This window comes from Caretta caretta, chromosome 2, assembly GCF_965140235.1.
Source record: "Caretta caretta isolate rCarCar2 chromosome 2, rCarCar1.hap1, whole genome shotgun sequence".
Classification (NCBI taxonomy): domain Eukaryota; kingdom Metazoa; phylum Chordata; order Testudines; family Cheloniidae; genus Caretta; species Caretta caretta.
This window is the reverse complement of record NC_134207.1, coordinates 253,536,493-253,551,404: the sequence shown is the minus strand read 5'-3', so window position 1 is coordinate 253,551,404 and position 14,912 is coordinate 253,536,493. Positions and strand designations below refer to the sequence as shown.

The window sequence follows — 14,912 nt, the reverse complement described above, 5'->3', positions numbered from 1 at the left end:
GAAGAGCATTCCCTAGGCGTATCCAGCTCCTATCACTGGGCACTCACAGAAATTACCAAATTCACTATCTCCAAAAAGACAGTGTAAACACCAGCTTGTCTGATTAAACTAAGAGTTCATTCTTTGCTTCATATTAAAGCACTGAGAGCTACTTACGATAAAACAAAAGTTTATTAACAAAGGTAGAGATAAAAGAAAAGGAGTACTAGTGGCACCTTAGAGACTAACCAATTTATTTGAGCTACAGCTCACTTCATCAGATGCATTCAGTGGAAAATACAGTGAGGAGTGATGTAAGTGTAATGGGAACAGAGTTGATTACAAATAAAACAAAAGCATAATCTGACTAAGCATAACTTTAGCAAGCTACTATACAATCTCTTTGGCTAAAGCAGTTTTCTCACCCTCTTAAGTCCTTTTGCAGAGTTTGCTGATTTTCAGTCAAACCAGGTTCCAGATCTTTCACGAATCATTCCCCTCTGCCAGGAGTGTTCCTCGGTGAAATGGAAAACAACATACATTTTATTTCTCCTTAAATCTCCTCCAAACTCATTGTTATGGCCCGTGAGGCTAGACAACTCCCATTCTGGTTTTAGTTTCCAGTGTCATCCAAGGCTAATTTCACATTGTCTCTCCTCCCCACTTCCCCCCAGGTCAACCTGACTTTTCCTGTTGACTTATATGCAAATACAGCTTCCTTTGTGTTTGGTTTTCTAATGCTTAATTTACATTAGAGGCAGGGAGATAACTGGCTTCAGAGTAGCAGCCCTGTTTAGTCTGTATCTGCAAAAAGAAAAGGAGGACTTGTGGCCATAAGTACTCCTTTCTTTTTAGGAAGATAACTGCTCCTTCATGTCTGGAGGAGAACCTGTTTCTCCCTGTGTCTGGTTTCAGACTTTTAAAGCATGATATCAGTAAGTATCCATAATTCCTTATACAGTGTTAATTCAAATGTTTCACAAAGATATTAGTAACCCTAGTGTCATTGGTTTTCATTTGATATATTTCAAGAGTCTTCTTGGCTGAACACCATGATGGTGACAAGTTAGGTGTAGTGAGTTTGCCAGACCTGGCAAGAGTTGCTGATACAGAGTAATGAACCACCAGTGGGCCTCTGTGTCTCAGTGATCTACCCTGCTCCCACTTAAGGTCCATGCAAAAACTCTCAACAGTGCAGGTTCAGGCCCTGTATGTGGTTGCATTAGAGTCCAATCCTGCCATCTTTACTCAGTCGAAAACTCTCATTTACTTGAATATCTGTTTGCCTGAAAAAAAGATTGGAGACCTAATTTTATAACCCTTACCTGGTGGAGAATGAAATCCTGGCTCCATTGAAGTCAATGGCAAAATTGCTCTTGATTACAATGGGGTCAGGCATTCACCTGCTGAATAATACAGTACCTTTATTCTGGGATCAGTTTCACAGGTTTCAGGGACCACTCAAGGAGTAAGGTAGATTGCAAGTATAGTTAGGCTCTGAATAAGGACTTCAGAATTGAGTCCACTGTATAATTTTTCAGTGTGATGCAATAGCCACCCAGGATGTGCTGTAGTAGCACAGAGCATTTCACAAACAAGCAAAGCTTGATTTTGGTTTGGTCTGATTTGGTTAGCCTTGATCAGCCTTATCTAGGCATAACTAGACAAACTGAATATTCCCAGCTCTGTTCTGTCTTTAGCAGCATTCATTTTTAGAAAGTGTGAAGGCTTTCTTTTTATTGCACTAACTGTACTAAAAATGTGTCTTTAATATCAGTTCACCTTTTTTGGGTGATCTGTTTTAGAGACATTACATTCTTGTAGGACAAGGTGTCTGTAGTGGGTTTGTGCCTTGGGAAGTGTCAGAGAGAAAATGTGGTTTTTGTTTTTTCTAATTTTGTAGTGCTTTGGGGAAGTACAAAAAGGCATTAAAGACAAGAACAGCTTTAGAGAGACAGGCCGATGTGCAAGCGTCACCAACAGCAGAGGCAAATAAAGGTCAGCAAGACAATATTGCTTTAGACAATCACTATTGACAAGTGATGATGCTTTCAATTTGTTTTATTTACATTATTAAACACACAGATGAAATGGACCTGATCCTGTAGAGCTCATTGAGTCAAAACTCCCATTGTAGTCAAGGGTGACTGAAGGATCTGTCCCATGAATCTATTGCATTTGCATGGTGATTTCTGTGGCTTTGTAACAGCTAAACCATTATCTCATTGTACAGTGTTTATGTGAATTTCAATCCAATCTGGGGAGAAAATCATAAAAATAAATGGAAAATGCCATCAGATACATTATGTGGCTCTTTAAAGCTCATCTGTGTTTCCTTGATAAGTCTGAGACGCTCATTCTTGCAACCTAACCTTCAGATAATTAGGCATTGTTAATGTATTGCACATTCCAATAAATAACTTTGTTCAGAGTGGGGGACTCAGTTCAAAGAAACTTTTTTAATTCCAAATCTTCTAGACAAATTCAAGCTCAATCGAATATTGTCTACTTAATTCCCTCCCTTCTTTTTGCGCACGTTTATTTTAATGCACACTAGGAACAATAGGATTGGAAAGTGATTATTTTCCAGAGATAAGTTTGGCATGCAGTTTGCTAGGATGCTCTTATTCCACTTTCATCAGCAATTTTTTTCTCGTCCTTCCTACTACTGTGTTTTGGGAGGAAAGCTGAAGACTTCCTGCTGTCTTTCTTCCCCTCCCTCACGTAGCATTGATTTGTTGTCTGATTTAAATACGGAGTTCAATATTCAGGTAGGTAAGTGCAACATAAATAAAATGGTATATTCTGCGGAGCCACAGGGGCTCTCTCTTCCTGAGAGCTGATATAACTTAGGACAGGCGAGGCAACCGCATAAATATTATTCGTGCCTTATCGCACCCAAACAGTAAACCACACTGGGCTGGTGGAAGACAGCTGGGCGTGGGAAGAAGAGAAGAAAACACACCCTAGGAGCTTTTGCAGCTCCAAGTTGGGGTGAAGGGTTCAGATTTGCCTTGGTGTGACTCTGGAAAATTGGACCAGCGCTGCCCGCTTCAACACACGAGATCACCGAGTGAAAAGAGGACGGTTTTCCTGAATGGGGAGGAACGGAGATTTCATTTTGAGGATCCATCAGTCTCTGAGCAGGGGGATGGCAAGATGCTGTCTTCCCTGGGTTTGATTTCCTGACGACCAGAGGAGGGAAGAGCGGACTCTTTGGCTGGGGAGGAGGGCATGGAAGAGAGGGACTGTTGATCTAACTGGGAAGGGGATCTCTCTCTCTCTCTCTCCTGCTTTGCCACAATGTCCGTGATGATTTCGGCTCACGAGAAGGTGACCACCTCCTTCTCCACAGCAGCCACAGCCGTCAGCAAGCTGGTAGGTGTCCTTCCATCCAATGCTCCCTGCAATCACAAACCTCCCTGTTCACTGACCTCTCAAGTGTACCTGAACCAAGAGCTCAACAGAGGGTGCGTGTTTTGTGCAGTTGCTGCTTTTTGATCCAGGCTGTGCAGACGGAGGGAGCCTCCTTTAGTGCATTGTGTAGGGAGAAACTTTTCTGTGAGCTCGGTATCCTTGCTTTGTTTCGCTGATTAGTAGCAGGTAGCTCCATTGTGCTATGGTGTGCCTGGGAAGGGAACTTTGCTAGCGGGTGAGCATTATGCGAACTTGATTCTGTCTTAAATACAGGAGCCAGGAGCAGCTCAGCTAGAATCATAAAATGGAAGAATACATGAATCTCCAGGATGCAGTTTCATTGTTTCAGCGAGCCACAAATTACAATGCAAATTGCATTCTTTCCCCCTCCTCCCGCGGCATGAAAAAGGAGAGTCAGCTTAAAGCTGAGGGTGATGTATAGAGAGGTGGTGAATGGTGCGAGGTGAATTACTCCATTCAAAACAGCAGCCCCAGCGTTTGTGCATTTGTGAAGTCTCCAGCTCAGCATTTCCCCGTGGCATGCTGTGTGTGTCCTAAAAAAAGGGAGCAGCGGGATCAAAATTGGGGTGTGTGTGGTGGGGGGAAATCCCGCGAAGAGAGAGACCAGGGAATCCCCCAAAAGGCATCAGATTGGGATTTAATGCACAGCCTTTTCTTAGAGCCCGGGTGAGACGTGGATGGCTTCTGAGAGTTCTGCTGCTTCCTTGCCCACGTGCACTTTGCGTGGCCCGTCGCGCCGTCCTGCACCATAAATCAGCAACTGATCTTATTTTCCCGGGTCTCTGACACCAGCCCCGCAGCCGGGGAGCTGTGCCCAAGGGCCATCCAAGCCCTCAACAGGCTGCATCGCGCTGCCATCTCCAGCGTGTCCTAAGTCACTGTCCGAGCGGCTCCTTTGCACCCGGGGGGGGGGGGGGGAGGAGGCAGGCGCTCAGGCACGCGGACCCGTTAAGACAGGCGGCTTTGGGGGGTCAGGCTCTGTGTCTTTAAGTCGGAAGGGCAGAGCACGCTGCTATGTGCTCCCCCCTCCCGCGCGGTGCGTGAAACTGCAGCCCAGTCCAGGGCGCCCCCTGGAGGAGTTGAGCCTCCCGTGCACGCTGCAGGGTCGTTACACTCCCCCATTCTTTGCCCCGCTGCTGGCTGAGAAAGCCACAGCTCGGGGCCCGCTTGGAGAGGCTCCCCCAGGCGGCAGTGTCATTCGCAGCCGGTAGATTGGAGTTGGGACGGTTTTAAATGGACAAGTTATTTGCTTGACTGCAAAGCAGCCGGGGTTCACCCCCTCCCCCCACACCTGAGCGATTTCTGCCACCAGCAAATGTTGGTGTAATGCTTGGTAATTATGATGATTGTAAAGGCAAGACCTCTCCAACGCACACCTGCTGCTCGCTGATGCTCTTAGGTGGGAGCTCGGAAGGCTGCTAAACCACAGGGTACTTCTGAGGTTATATTTGTCACCTGCAGCTCTGATCACCTAAAATACCTACAGAAAAGCTTTTTTAGAAGCCTGAGCCATAATTTTCAGGTAGGAGACAGTGTAGGGGGAAGGCACTCTTCCATACTGGGCATGAATAGCACTTGGATCACATTTCAGCACTTCCAGGCGCTTTTAATCTTCCAAGCCCTTGACTAACAGCAGCTAGTAAGTGGGTTGGAAACATGTTTGGTTTGTTTTATTTTGACTCCTACCAAGAGAAATGTATTTTCCCTGATTTTTAAACTGTTTTTCCTGTTATGATTTGAAAACAGATCAAAATTAATCTCAGGGCTTTTTCTTATTTAGTTCTTTACGGTAACACCATAACCAAGTTGAATTTGTATCCCATCTCTCATATAAACTGCACGCTTTGCAGAGTTAAATAACAGCCAGAGCATTAAATTGTAAGTAATGGCAGAGGCAGAGACAAATTAAGAGCTGCAGGCAAGAGAAGAATAATGCTTTCTGCTGAGATTTGAAAATAGATGGTTTAGGCAACTATTAATATTATTTATATTCCATTAGCTCCTAGGTGCTCCAGGCTGGGACCACGGCTCCACTGTGTTACAGGCACAGCAAGACACAGCCCTAGCCCCAAAGAGTTTACAATCTTGACTGAAGACAAGATGCCACAGGTGGATGAAACAGACAAATGAATAAGGGGTGGGGAAGATGATGTAACAATAATATGACCAATCACATTGGCTAGCTGTATTCATAGTATAGCTCCCCAGCTGCCCTAGACTGGCAGCAGCATGGTATAAGAGGGTTTAAGGAGAATAAGGTGATGGTGGGGTGACTGGATTTTTTTTGAGGGAGCTTGTTACATCCATGGAAAAAAGCAGTGAGCGGGAGGGATACAGGAAGGCTGTGCATAAGAACAGGGGATGCAGAGAAGGTCCTCCCACTAGCAGGGCCTAGATTGTGCAAAGAGACAGAAATTAGTCTGGTGGCAGATAGATGGAGGGGAGCAATGGCAGAAAAGATTTGTGTAATAGGCTGGGGCAAACAAAAATGAGGGCATCTTGGCTCTGGAAATCATGGGGAAGCCAATGGAGTCACATTTCCAACTTTCTTTTGCAAACCTCCCCCTACATATTTAATCATGTTGTCTGATATAGGAATAAGTGACGGGTGAGACTGTTAAAATTAGGAGTGTGTGCTTGCACAGATACATGTGTGAGCACAAATACCCCATGTGCATGTGCAAATCAGACATTTTCATGGCCAGTTACTTAATGCAGTTAGCATGTATTCATGGATATAGTGGACTTTTACATGCACATAGAATATTTGTGTACAAAAGTTAGTCATGGATAAATGTATGCAGGCACTTGGTTATACCTAACTATGATAGTTGGTTGCAGTTCCTACTACATCAACATCTAGACACTGTGGGCAAGAAGCACAGTTGTGCTCATCGGTAAGTCACACAGCTTTGTATAATAGAATCTGATGGAATATAGCTTTAGAATATTGCAGTTATCTATTCATTTTTTTTGTTTTTTTTTAATTGCAACCAAGATTGCCACTAAAGACATGACTGTGGGATCCGGATCTTGGTATGACATCTGACCTGAAGTCTTGTATTACCTATATCTTTCAATAGTAGACTGTCCTTAGAATAGCACTGCATTTAGGTACAATCCCAAATCCTTGTGTGGGACTTGGACCCACAATTATCCAGCCAAAAGAGGAAAGTGTTGCCAGCTGAACCATACTGCCTTTTCCAGATGAGAGAAAATCAATATATGGAAAATGAATTAATAAAATTTCAAATATTAAATGTTTGTATGAATAGTTAATTTTGTTCATTAGTAACAAAATGTTGATCTAGTACAGTTAGATAATGTTGGCATTTAATACATTACTCTGATCACTTTGCAAACATTTCAAGCTTAGCTCTTCACTGCTTTGTGCCTTAGGCAGTCACTAATATCCAGGTACGCTGCCACATCAGAGTGGTTGTGATTTATATTCACTTTGCACAAGTGCATATCGTTTCATGTACTGCATGCTAGGTAATAACATAAGGGGACTCCATGTTTCTTGAACTAAACTGGCTCTTCATTAAGAGAACTATTTACAGAGATGCCAGCCATGGGCAAATGGACTGACTTCCTGGTGCCTCTCCAATCTCTTCCCTCCTGCAAACTGTGCTCGTCCTGCCAAGTTCCATGCAGTTTTCTACATAAATGACTTAAGTTGCCAGGCAGCACAGAACTAGGCCCTTAATCTTATTTCTTGGGTGGAAACTAATTCATGAAGATTGGCTGCAAATCTGTCTGTCATGTTCATGGCATAAATCTAGAGAGTTAGAAATGAAATATAAATATTCTTCCTGAAGGGTTGCAATGTAACACTACTTTATTTCTTAGAATTCAGAAATCTACTGCACAGCGATCAAATACAGGGAGAGACATAGGAGGCTGCTACCTAAGGCAGAAAAGCACAACTCAACCTATGTTTCCCCAGACTGCCTCTTTTGCAGACTGAGTGCTGAGGATAGATCGCATGCTCCCCCTAGGCTGTAAGAAGGACCACAAACCCCTTAGAATTTAAAGTTTAAAGTTAAAGCTTGTAATTTTAACAATATTCAACATCTTCCACTGTCTATCCATCTCTTGATGTTGGTGATCTCCACAATTATCCCTTTTTGCATAAGATTATTGAGAAAGAGATGAGGTAACTTTGGTGCAATCTGGACCTTAGATTTTCTCAGTCTGGTTTTTAGTAAGAAGACTGCACTAATTTGGTTGTGGGTGTCTTTCTGTTGATTTCAGGGGGCTTTGGATCACGTCCCCAATGATGGACAAGGTCAACTTTTCTGTTAATAGCCTTTGATGTCACTGACCATAAAGTTTTGTTGACTCTTGCACAGACCTTGCATGTCAGATTGGCAGTGACTTGGGGAGGTTTTGCTTTCCTCTGCAGCATGTGGGTGCGGGTCACTTGCCAGGATTGTCTGGATATATCTCACTTAATCAGTTCCCTGCCACTGCAGGGGCCTTGAGCACTGGTGCACTTCAGTGCCTTCTATACTCTGTCTGTGGCATGTGATAGTTTAGCCCCCTCCTGTGGGCTGTAATACTTTGGTCTCATTTCAGTCGTTGGCTGTAGTGTGCGGGTGCTGGTGGCCTGTGATACACAGGAGGGCAGACAGGATGATCTAATGGTCCCTTCTGGCCTTAAACTCTGAACTTTAACATTGGCCAAATGTACAAATTCAGGTTTGAGTATGTGGGGGAGAATGGCCTGTGGGCAGAGCCTGATTAAGATTTATTGGGGTTCTGGGCACAAAGAACATTTGAGCCTCCCACATCCCCCTCACCATGGGGCTCCCCCTCCTGCTCCTCCTCTTCCCCCTAAGGCCCCACCCCCTGGCCAGACTAAGTGGGAGTCGGGCCATGGTAAGAGCCACCCAGGGAGCCCAGACCGCTGTGGGGAGCCCCGGACCCTCCACTTGCCCGGGGTAGCATGCCTCGGGGGGCAGGGATGTGGGACATTCTCCCAATCAGGGCAGTTGGAAGGTCAAGCTCCCCACAGTGGCTCAGGCTCCCTGGGCAGCTCTTACCATGGCCTGACTCCGGCTTCCATCCTGGCCAGAGGGTAGGCCCTTGAGGGGAAGAGGAGGAGCAAGGGGCAGGGCCACAGTTCCAGCAACAGTGTCCCCCCACTTTCACACAGGTTCTAGCGCTCCTGTGGGGGCCTCCAAATTGACCAGGGCTCCTGGGCATGGTGTGTTTATCCACCACTGTCCGTGGGGAACATATTTGCATAAACACAAATGTATTTGAAACTTAGATCATCATTGTTTGTCAAATCTTAATTGTCTTGTCATTGCCTTGCGCTCCCTCCCTCCTATGAGGTTGAATCTTATCTTAACTCAGATTGTCAGAAGCTGGGAATGGGTGACAGGATGGGTCACTTGATGATGACCTGGTCTGTTCATTCCCTCTGAAGCCCCTGGCATTGGCCACTGTCAGAAGACAGGACACTGGGCTAGATGTACCTTTGGTCTGACCCAGTATGGCTGTTATGTTCTCTGCAGGATATGGACTGTCTCAGCATTGCCAGTCCCTGCTCCTGGAGTCATGTGAGAATCTCAGATTTAATTATTTCTTTTAAAGGAAGTTCCCAGCCCCCCACACCAACTGTGGCAAAAAGCTTGCAACCTGAAAGGTTCAAAAGCCTGAAAGCAAATAAAAAGAATTCTAAAGTATAAGTGGGTTTTTTTAAATTTAAATTATGGTTTTAAAGCCAATCTCATGATTTTGGGGTGGGGGTGGCGGGGAGACAAGTTTTATTTTTTTGATTTATTTATGTTACTTTTGAAAATTTGGAATTGGCAAATCTGCTGCCTTTCTTTTGTGTGTTCATATGGTACTTGTCTCAGTGGGGCTGGGTCCTCTAGGTGCTACTACAATACAAATAATAAACAACAACTTAGTAAAACTGGCAGGAAAAGTATGGAGAAAACACACGTACACAAGACCCCAGGGGAAAAACGCTCCAGTTTATAGTGTAAAATAATATTTAAAGTTTTTCTCCAGCATGAACATATGATATTACAACAAGGTAATAAATCTCCAGTAGACTTTTAAAAGTTTAATTGCAGCAGATGTTATGAAAGAGATAAATCGAATAAGTTGTCATTAATTCCAGGTTATAACACATTGTTCCAGATGCATGGCATACCAATGGCTGAATTCAGAAAGCACAGGAAGGCATAAAGTGATATTTCCCTGTAAATAAATAATACAGAAATTCTTCCACTGGCTTAAGTTAACATTTATAGTATTGATATTGAGTAGTTCTTAGGATCCCCAATCATGGACCAGGACCTAACTGTGCTAGGTGCTGTACAAACACAGAATACAAAGATAGTCCCAAAGAGCTTACAATTTAAGTAGAACCCAGGGTTCCCAAATGCAAAGAGAATTCCACTCAGCAAACCATGCAGTTTTTGCAAAATTTTTACATTTTGGTAATGCATTTTGCCCCCCTTCACAGGCTGGGCCCCAATGCAGCTGCCAAACGCTGCAGATCTTGAGGGATATGCTAGCAGGCAAGGCCATCCTCCTTGGAGAGTCTCTGGCTCTGCTTTGGTGACCTGTCTTCCCCCATGGCTTCCTGATAGCTGGATACCAACTGTATAGAACTGGGTGCTGAGTTGAAACCACTTGAAAACTTTGGCCCAGATTGTAGTTTATTTTAAAAATAAAATAATTAGAACCCAGAGTCTGCAGGCTCTTGCACCTGGGTAGACCACATGGCACTCTGTTGGCTTCAGTGGGATGTGCCATGGGGGCAACTGTCACCCACATGCAGGATTCAGGCCCAGTTTTGTTTTCATTTATGTGGCAGATCCAAGTGTTGCAGGGGCTATTTTTCCTGTAAAAGTTATTGATATCACAAATCCCTAAACATGAACAAGGGGCTACAGTCCACAAACTATAATAGGAAATCATCAACTGGTGCAGGAGAAGTAGCACTCTGCTCACAGGTCTTGGCAGATTAAAATGCTTTCATTTAAAATGTATTGGACCACGCCTGGCCCTTTGATATGTAAAGTTCAAGTTTGCACGTTTTCTGTTGATGACTGGGGTTATTAAACTGTTTAAATTTTTAGGGTACATAATTTCTCCTTGAAAGCCCTGTGAAGACATGACTATAAATATGTTCAAAATGTGACTGTTACAATTCAGATGTACTTCAGACAGAATATTGCTTTTAAATAGATTTGTGACTGAGGAGTTCTATAGTCTTGCTAAATTTAATATACTGGAAAAAAAAAATCACAGGGTTATGCCTTCTATGTTCCCCGCACATCATTCTGGGACTGACAGGAAGTAGCACCAATACATTTCCCAAAACTTTTGCCATCTCACCATAGAAACTAGAAATGAAAAATCTGTTGGATGTGGCTTTCAAAAGTGGCCTCTATTTTTGTACATGCAACTTTACCTTCACACAAATCTTTGCCTACACTTTTTATCAGTGGGGATAGAGTTTTCACATGCTAAACCCATGGCTGGTGATAGCTCACAAGTAGTTTGCATGCACAAAGGGCGATCAGGTTGTTGGCTTTATTGGAAAATCAGACCCATTAGGTCTTCTGTTACATCTGCCTTGCAAGAACACAGTGGTTCAATGACCACCACTTCTCTCCTGTTCATCCTTCAATCCCTCAGCAGCTTAGCAAACTAAACAGAAACTCAACCTTTTGCAAAGCTCTGAAATGATCAGGTAGAGATAGATATACATTTTTCCTTTTCTCATTTTGCACTTCTGGCTTTGAGCCCCAGTGTGCACCAGAAGAAATGAAACTACATGAGTGAAGCTGTCTCTGCAGTATTTTCAGCTGGAAGCCTTCCAAGAACCTGTTATGCTGAGGGTCTGCTGGCACCCACCCACTCTGACTCCTGCCCTCCCCTTCATCCTTTGGCTTCTCGCCATTGTGTTTGCTCACCACAGCCTGATGGCAACACAGCTCTTTGGAAGCAAATATGTCTGCCCATGCTCTCTAAGTGGTGGTTGTGGGTTCCAGAAACTTTTTATCCTTCAGGTTTCAGAGTAACAGCCGTGTTAGTCTGTATTTGCAAAAAGAAAAGGAGTACTTGTGGCACCTTAGAGACTAACCAATTTATTTGAGCATGAGCTTTCGTGAGCTACAGCTCACTTCATTGGATGCATACCGTGGAAACTGCAGCAGACATTATATACACAGAGATCATGAAACAATACCTCCTCCCACCCCACTGTCCTGCTGGTAATAGCTTATCTAAAGTGATCATCAAGTTGGGCCATTTCCAGCACAAATCCAGGTTTTCTCATGATCTCATGTTTCATGATCTCTGTGTGTATATAATGTCTGCTGCAGTTTCCACGGTATGCATCCGATGAAGTGAGCTGTAGCTCACGAAAGCTCATGCTCAAATAAATTGGTTAGTCTCTAAGGTGCCACAAGTACTCCTTTTCTTTTTATCCTTCAGCATCACTCCTTGGAGAATACAGGAGTACCCTGTTCTGTTTGGGGATGTTTGTGAAATTACCCATGCAACAGTTATCTTAAAACAAGATTTATTAAAAACAGGGAGAAAATGGAATTAACAAAATAAATTGTTTGCTTAATATATCTAGATGTACATTTCACAAGCTAAACAAGAGAAGGCATTCTCATCTTAGCTACAGAGACAAAATATCTTCTGTCTTTGACCCTTCTGATCAGTCTGTCAGCATTGTTTGCTATCCAGAGACCAATACCAGCTCAGATCCAGAGATTTCTATCATCAAGTCCACTCCTCAATTGCCCCAATCTAGGCTGCTGCCCTCACTTTCCAAAACCATTTTCTCCAGTTACCTACATGTACAGTAAGATGTGTTTTCACTGCTTTCCTCAAGCAGATGGACTATTAAGGATACAAAGACCATTTATTGATGGTAAATAGCTATATTTCAAAGGCTTAATAACCCAGCTTGGTTACCATTTTCCATAGACCATTTGCCTAGTTTCAGTCAGACCTCTAGCTAAAACTCCATAAGCAATTTTTCTTTTGCTAAGAAGTAGAATTAGGGGCTCTGTTGCAGGGTATGCACGCCCTGTCCTCCTTTGGGGCAGAGTGCGATCCCTCTGGGGTTACAGCCTACCAGACTGTCCTTTGGCTGAAAACAGCATGGCCTATCAGCTGGAGTCAATATGACTGCCCCTAGGGCCAGGGCTGTGTGGCCTAGTGGCCAGAGTCAGGGAAGCAGGCCGTGGTGGGGGACCTGGGCCCTCCCTCTCCATCGGGGCCCATCCCAGGGCCTAGTCAGCAGAGAATCCTATTACAACATGCTGACCTTGCTAGAGTGATAGATACCACTCCCCTTTCCTCCCTGGGCCACTTTCTACCACGGTTCCTGAGGTAGCAGCTGCTATGCTGTCAGGACCTCCGGGCTCACTGGTGGGGTTAACTCCCTGGAACTCCGGTTCTCGGCTGCTCGCTCAGGGTAGCAGGTCACCAGTCTGGTCTCTGGGTACTCAGGCTCCTGCAGCCCACAGCTGTAGCAGCTCCTGGCCTGGAACCTCCACCAAGCATGCTCTCTTCTCAGCCATCAGCCTAGAATGAGCTGGGCTGCTCCCTTTTATACTGTGGTAGCAGTTGGAGCATGCCCAGCACAGTCTGAAGGGCAGGATGCCCATAATGTGGAGTTAACCTTATCTTGCCCAGTGCAGGGTATGCACATCCCATCACAGGCTGTTCCCCAGACTCTCGAGTACTGGTTTCCAGTGCAGTTTTATACACTTAGGAGTCTTATTTGAGGTGACCCATAACTCCAGACTTAATTGCTTTTTGCACATCACTGCTTTTAGGTCTGTCTCCATTGCACCACATCTGACTAACTGCAGCAGATTAAGAGAGAAGAGTATGAATTACCAACAGCCATAGTGAGACAAGTTTCCTTACAGCACACCAAGCCTGCTGGACTCCCCACAGGACTTGTCTCAGACACTGATTAAATCTTCCTCTGCCAGCAAGTCACATCCCTGCAGACAACAAAGGGAAACAAGGAAGCATTGCCAGACTTGGCAAGATATATTGTAATGTAAGAGGCCTCTCTTTCAGGAATTGCCTCACAATGTTACTGCACTTAGGTTTTCAAAGAAGCCTGCAGATGAGATTTGAACATTTAACTGCCTTAGGCTCCTTTGAAAACCCCCAGCCTCAGTTTAAAAGAGGAGAAGATTTAATCATGTATTCTTGGTCCAGCTCTTACACACCCTTGAATCCGTGCCCCTGATGAACTGGGACAAGAAACTCTTCTACACAGGTCATCTCCAAGGAAGACTCATCCAATGAACTGAGCCTGGAAGAATTCCCCAGGAAATCTAGGAAGCAATGGCTAAAGGGCTGAGTTCAGACCTCTTCTCTTGCTTGCTCACCTCCACTGAAGAAGCCGCTTAAATACCCCTTTTGGACCTGGGGTGGTAAAGGAACAGGTCTCCTCTAGAAAATTTGCCTCATTTATATAAAACTGTTCCTAATAATTTCTCCTTTTCCAGCCTGGCCTTAGATATTTATGGGAGAATTAACTCCAATTGCTGAGAGAAGACCAAAGAGCAGGTATTTCCCAGTCATCCCTCAATCAAGGCATTACTGACGAGCATGGGATCAGCTCCAGGTTCTGAATTCTCCCTCCCACTCAGACAGAAGCCATTTATTGTCTACCATCTGGGAAGAAAAGTGTGGGGGAAGGAGCTGGCAAACACATTGGGAGATGGAGGGTCAGTTCTGTGCTCTGGAATTCTAAAAATAAAGACTTCTCTATAGAGAAGGACAGGCAACACTGATGGAGACTAATGGCCACACCACCCACAGATGAGAATGTAAGGGCAAACAAGGTGATTCACTACTCCAAAATCATTTACTGCTCTGTGTATAGCAACATCTCACTTAAGTCAGTTGCACACAGTTGTATCCTAGATTTGTGGTTTGATATGTGTTGTCAGTGGAGAAACAGAGTAAACAGATTTTTGTGATTTAATTAGTTTTTTTATTTTAAGGTGTAAAAATAGGAATGTATTAAAAAAATTAGAAGCTATGGGGCCAGTCCCTCAAAATCCATCACTTCTTATCCACACCAGGCCTCACTTTTCTTAGAGTGTAGTTGTTAGATGGTATTGCTTCTGCTAATTACCCCTCAGGTGAAAGAGTGAATGGGAATTTAGGAGGCCCTTGTATGTTTCAGCATTTCCCCTTATCTTCAGTAAGTCAACACTAACGTAATAAACCTGTTAAATAAGTAGTGTCTAAGGGCCAACGAAGAGTGGGGCCCCATTGTGTTACACTGTACTAACAGAGTAGTAGATGGTTCCTGCCCTGAAGAATTTACAGGCCGAGTAGACAAGATGGACACAGAGAAGTGGAAGGGTATAACACAAGTCAAGCAATCACCAGTAATGGTAGCAAACAGCATGTTAGTTCCACAATTTTTTAAAGTTATTTATTTATTGGGTGGGTTAGTGAGGAGGTGACCA

The 14,912-nt window shown here is 44.1% G+C and overlaps 1 protein-coding gene across 5 annotated transcripts in view; it reads left to right on the top strand.

Annotated features, from left to right (window-relative positions):
* The window catches only part of DPP6 (dipeptidyl peptidase like 6), a 790,271-nt gene that overhangs the window by 141,285 nt on the left and 634,074 nt on the right, over positions 1–14,912 (top strand). Inside the window, exon 1 of one of the 5 annotated variants that reach the window (XM_075125993.1) lies at positions 3,234–3,357. The exons of the other annotated variants lie outside the window; for them this stretch is intronic. Within the exon in view, the coding sequence (XP_074982094.1) occupies positions 3,283–3,357 (75 nt within the window). The 5' untranslated portion in view covers positions 3,234–3,282. Of the gene's footprint in view, positions 1–3,233; positions 3,358–14,912 lie in introns of those variants that run through there. 5 annotated transcript variants of the gene reach the window in all.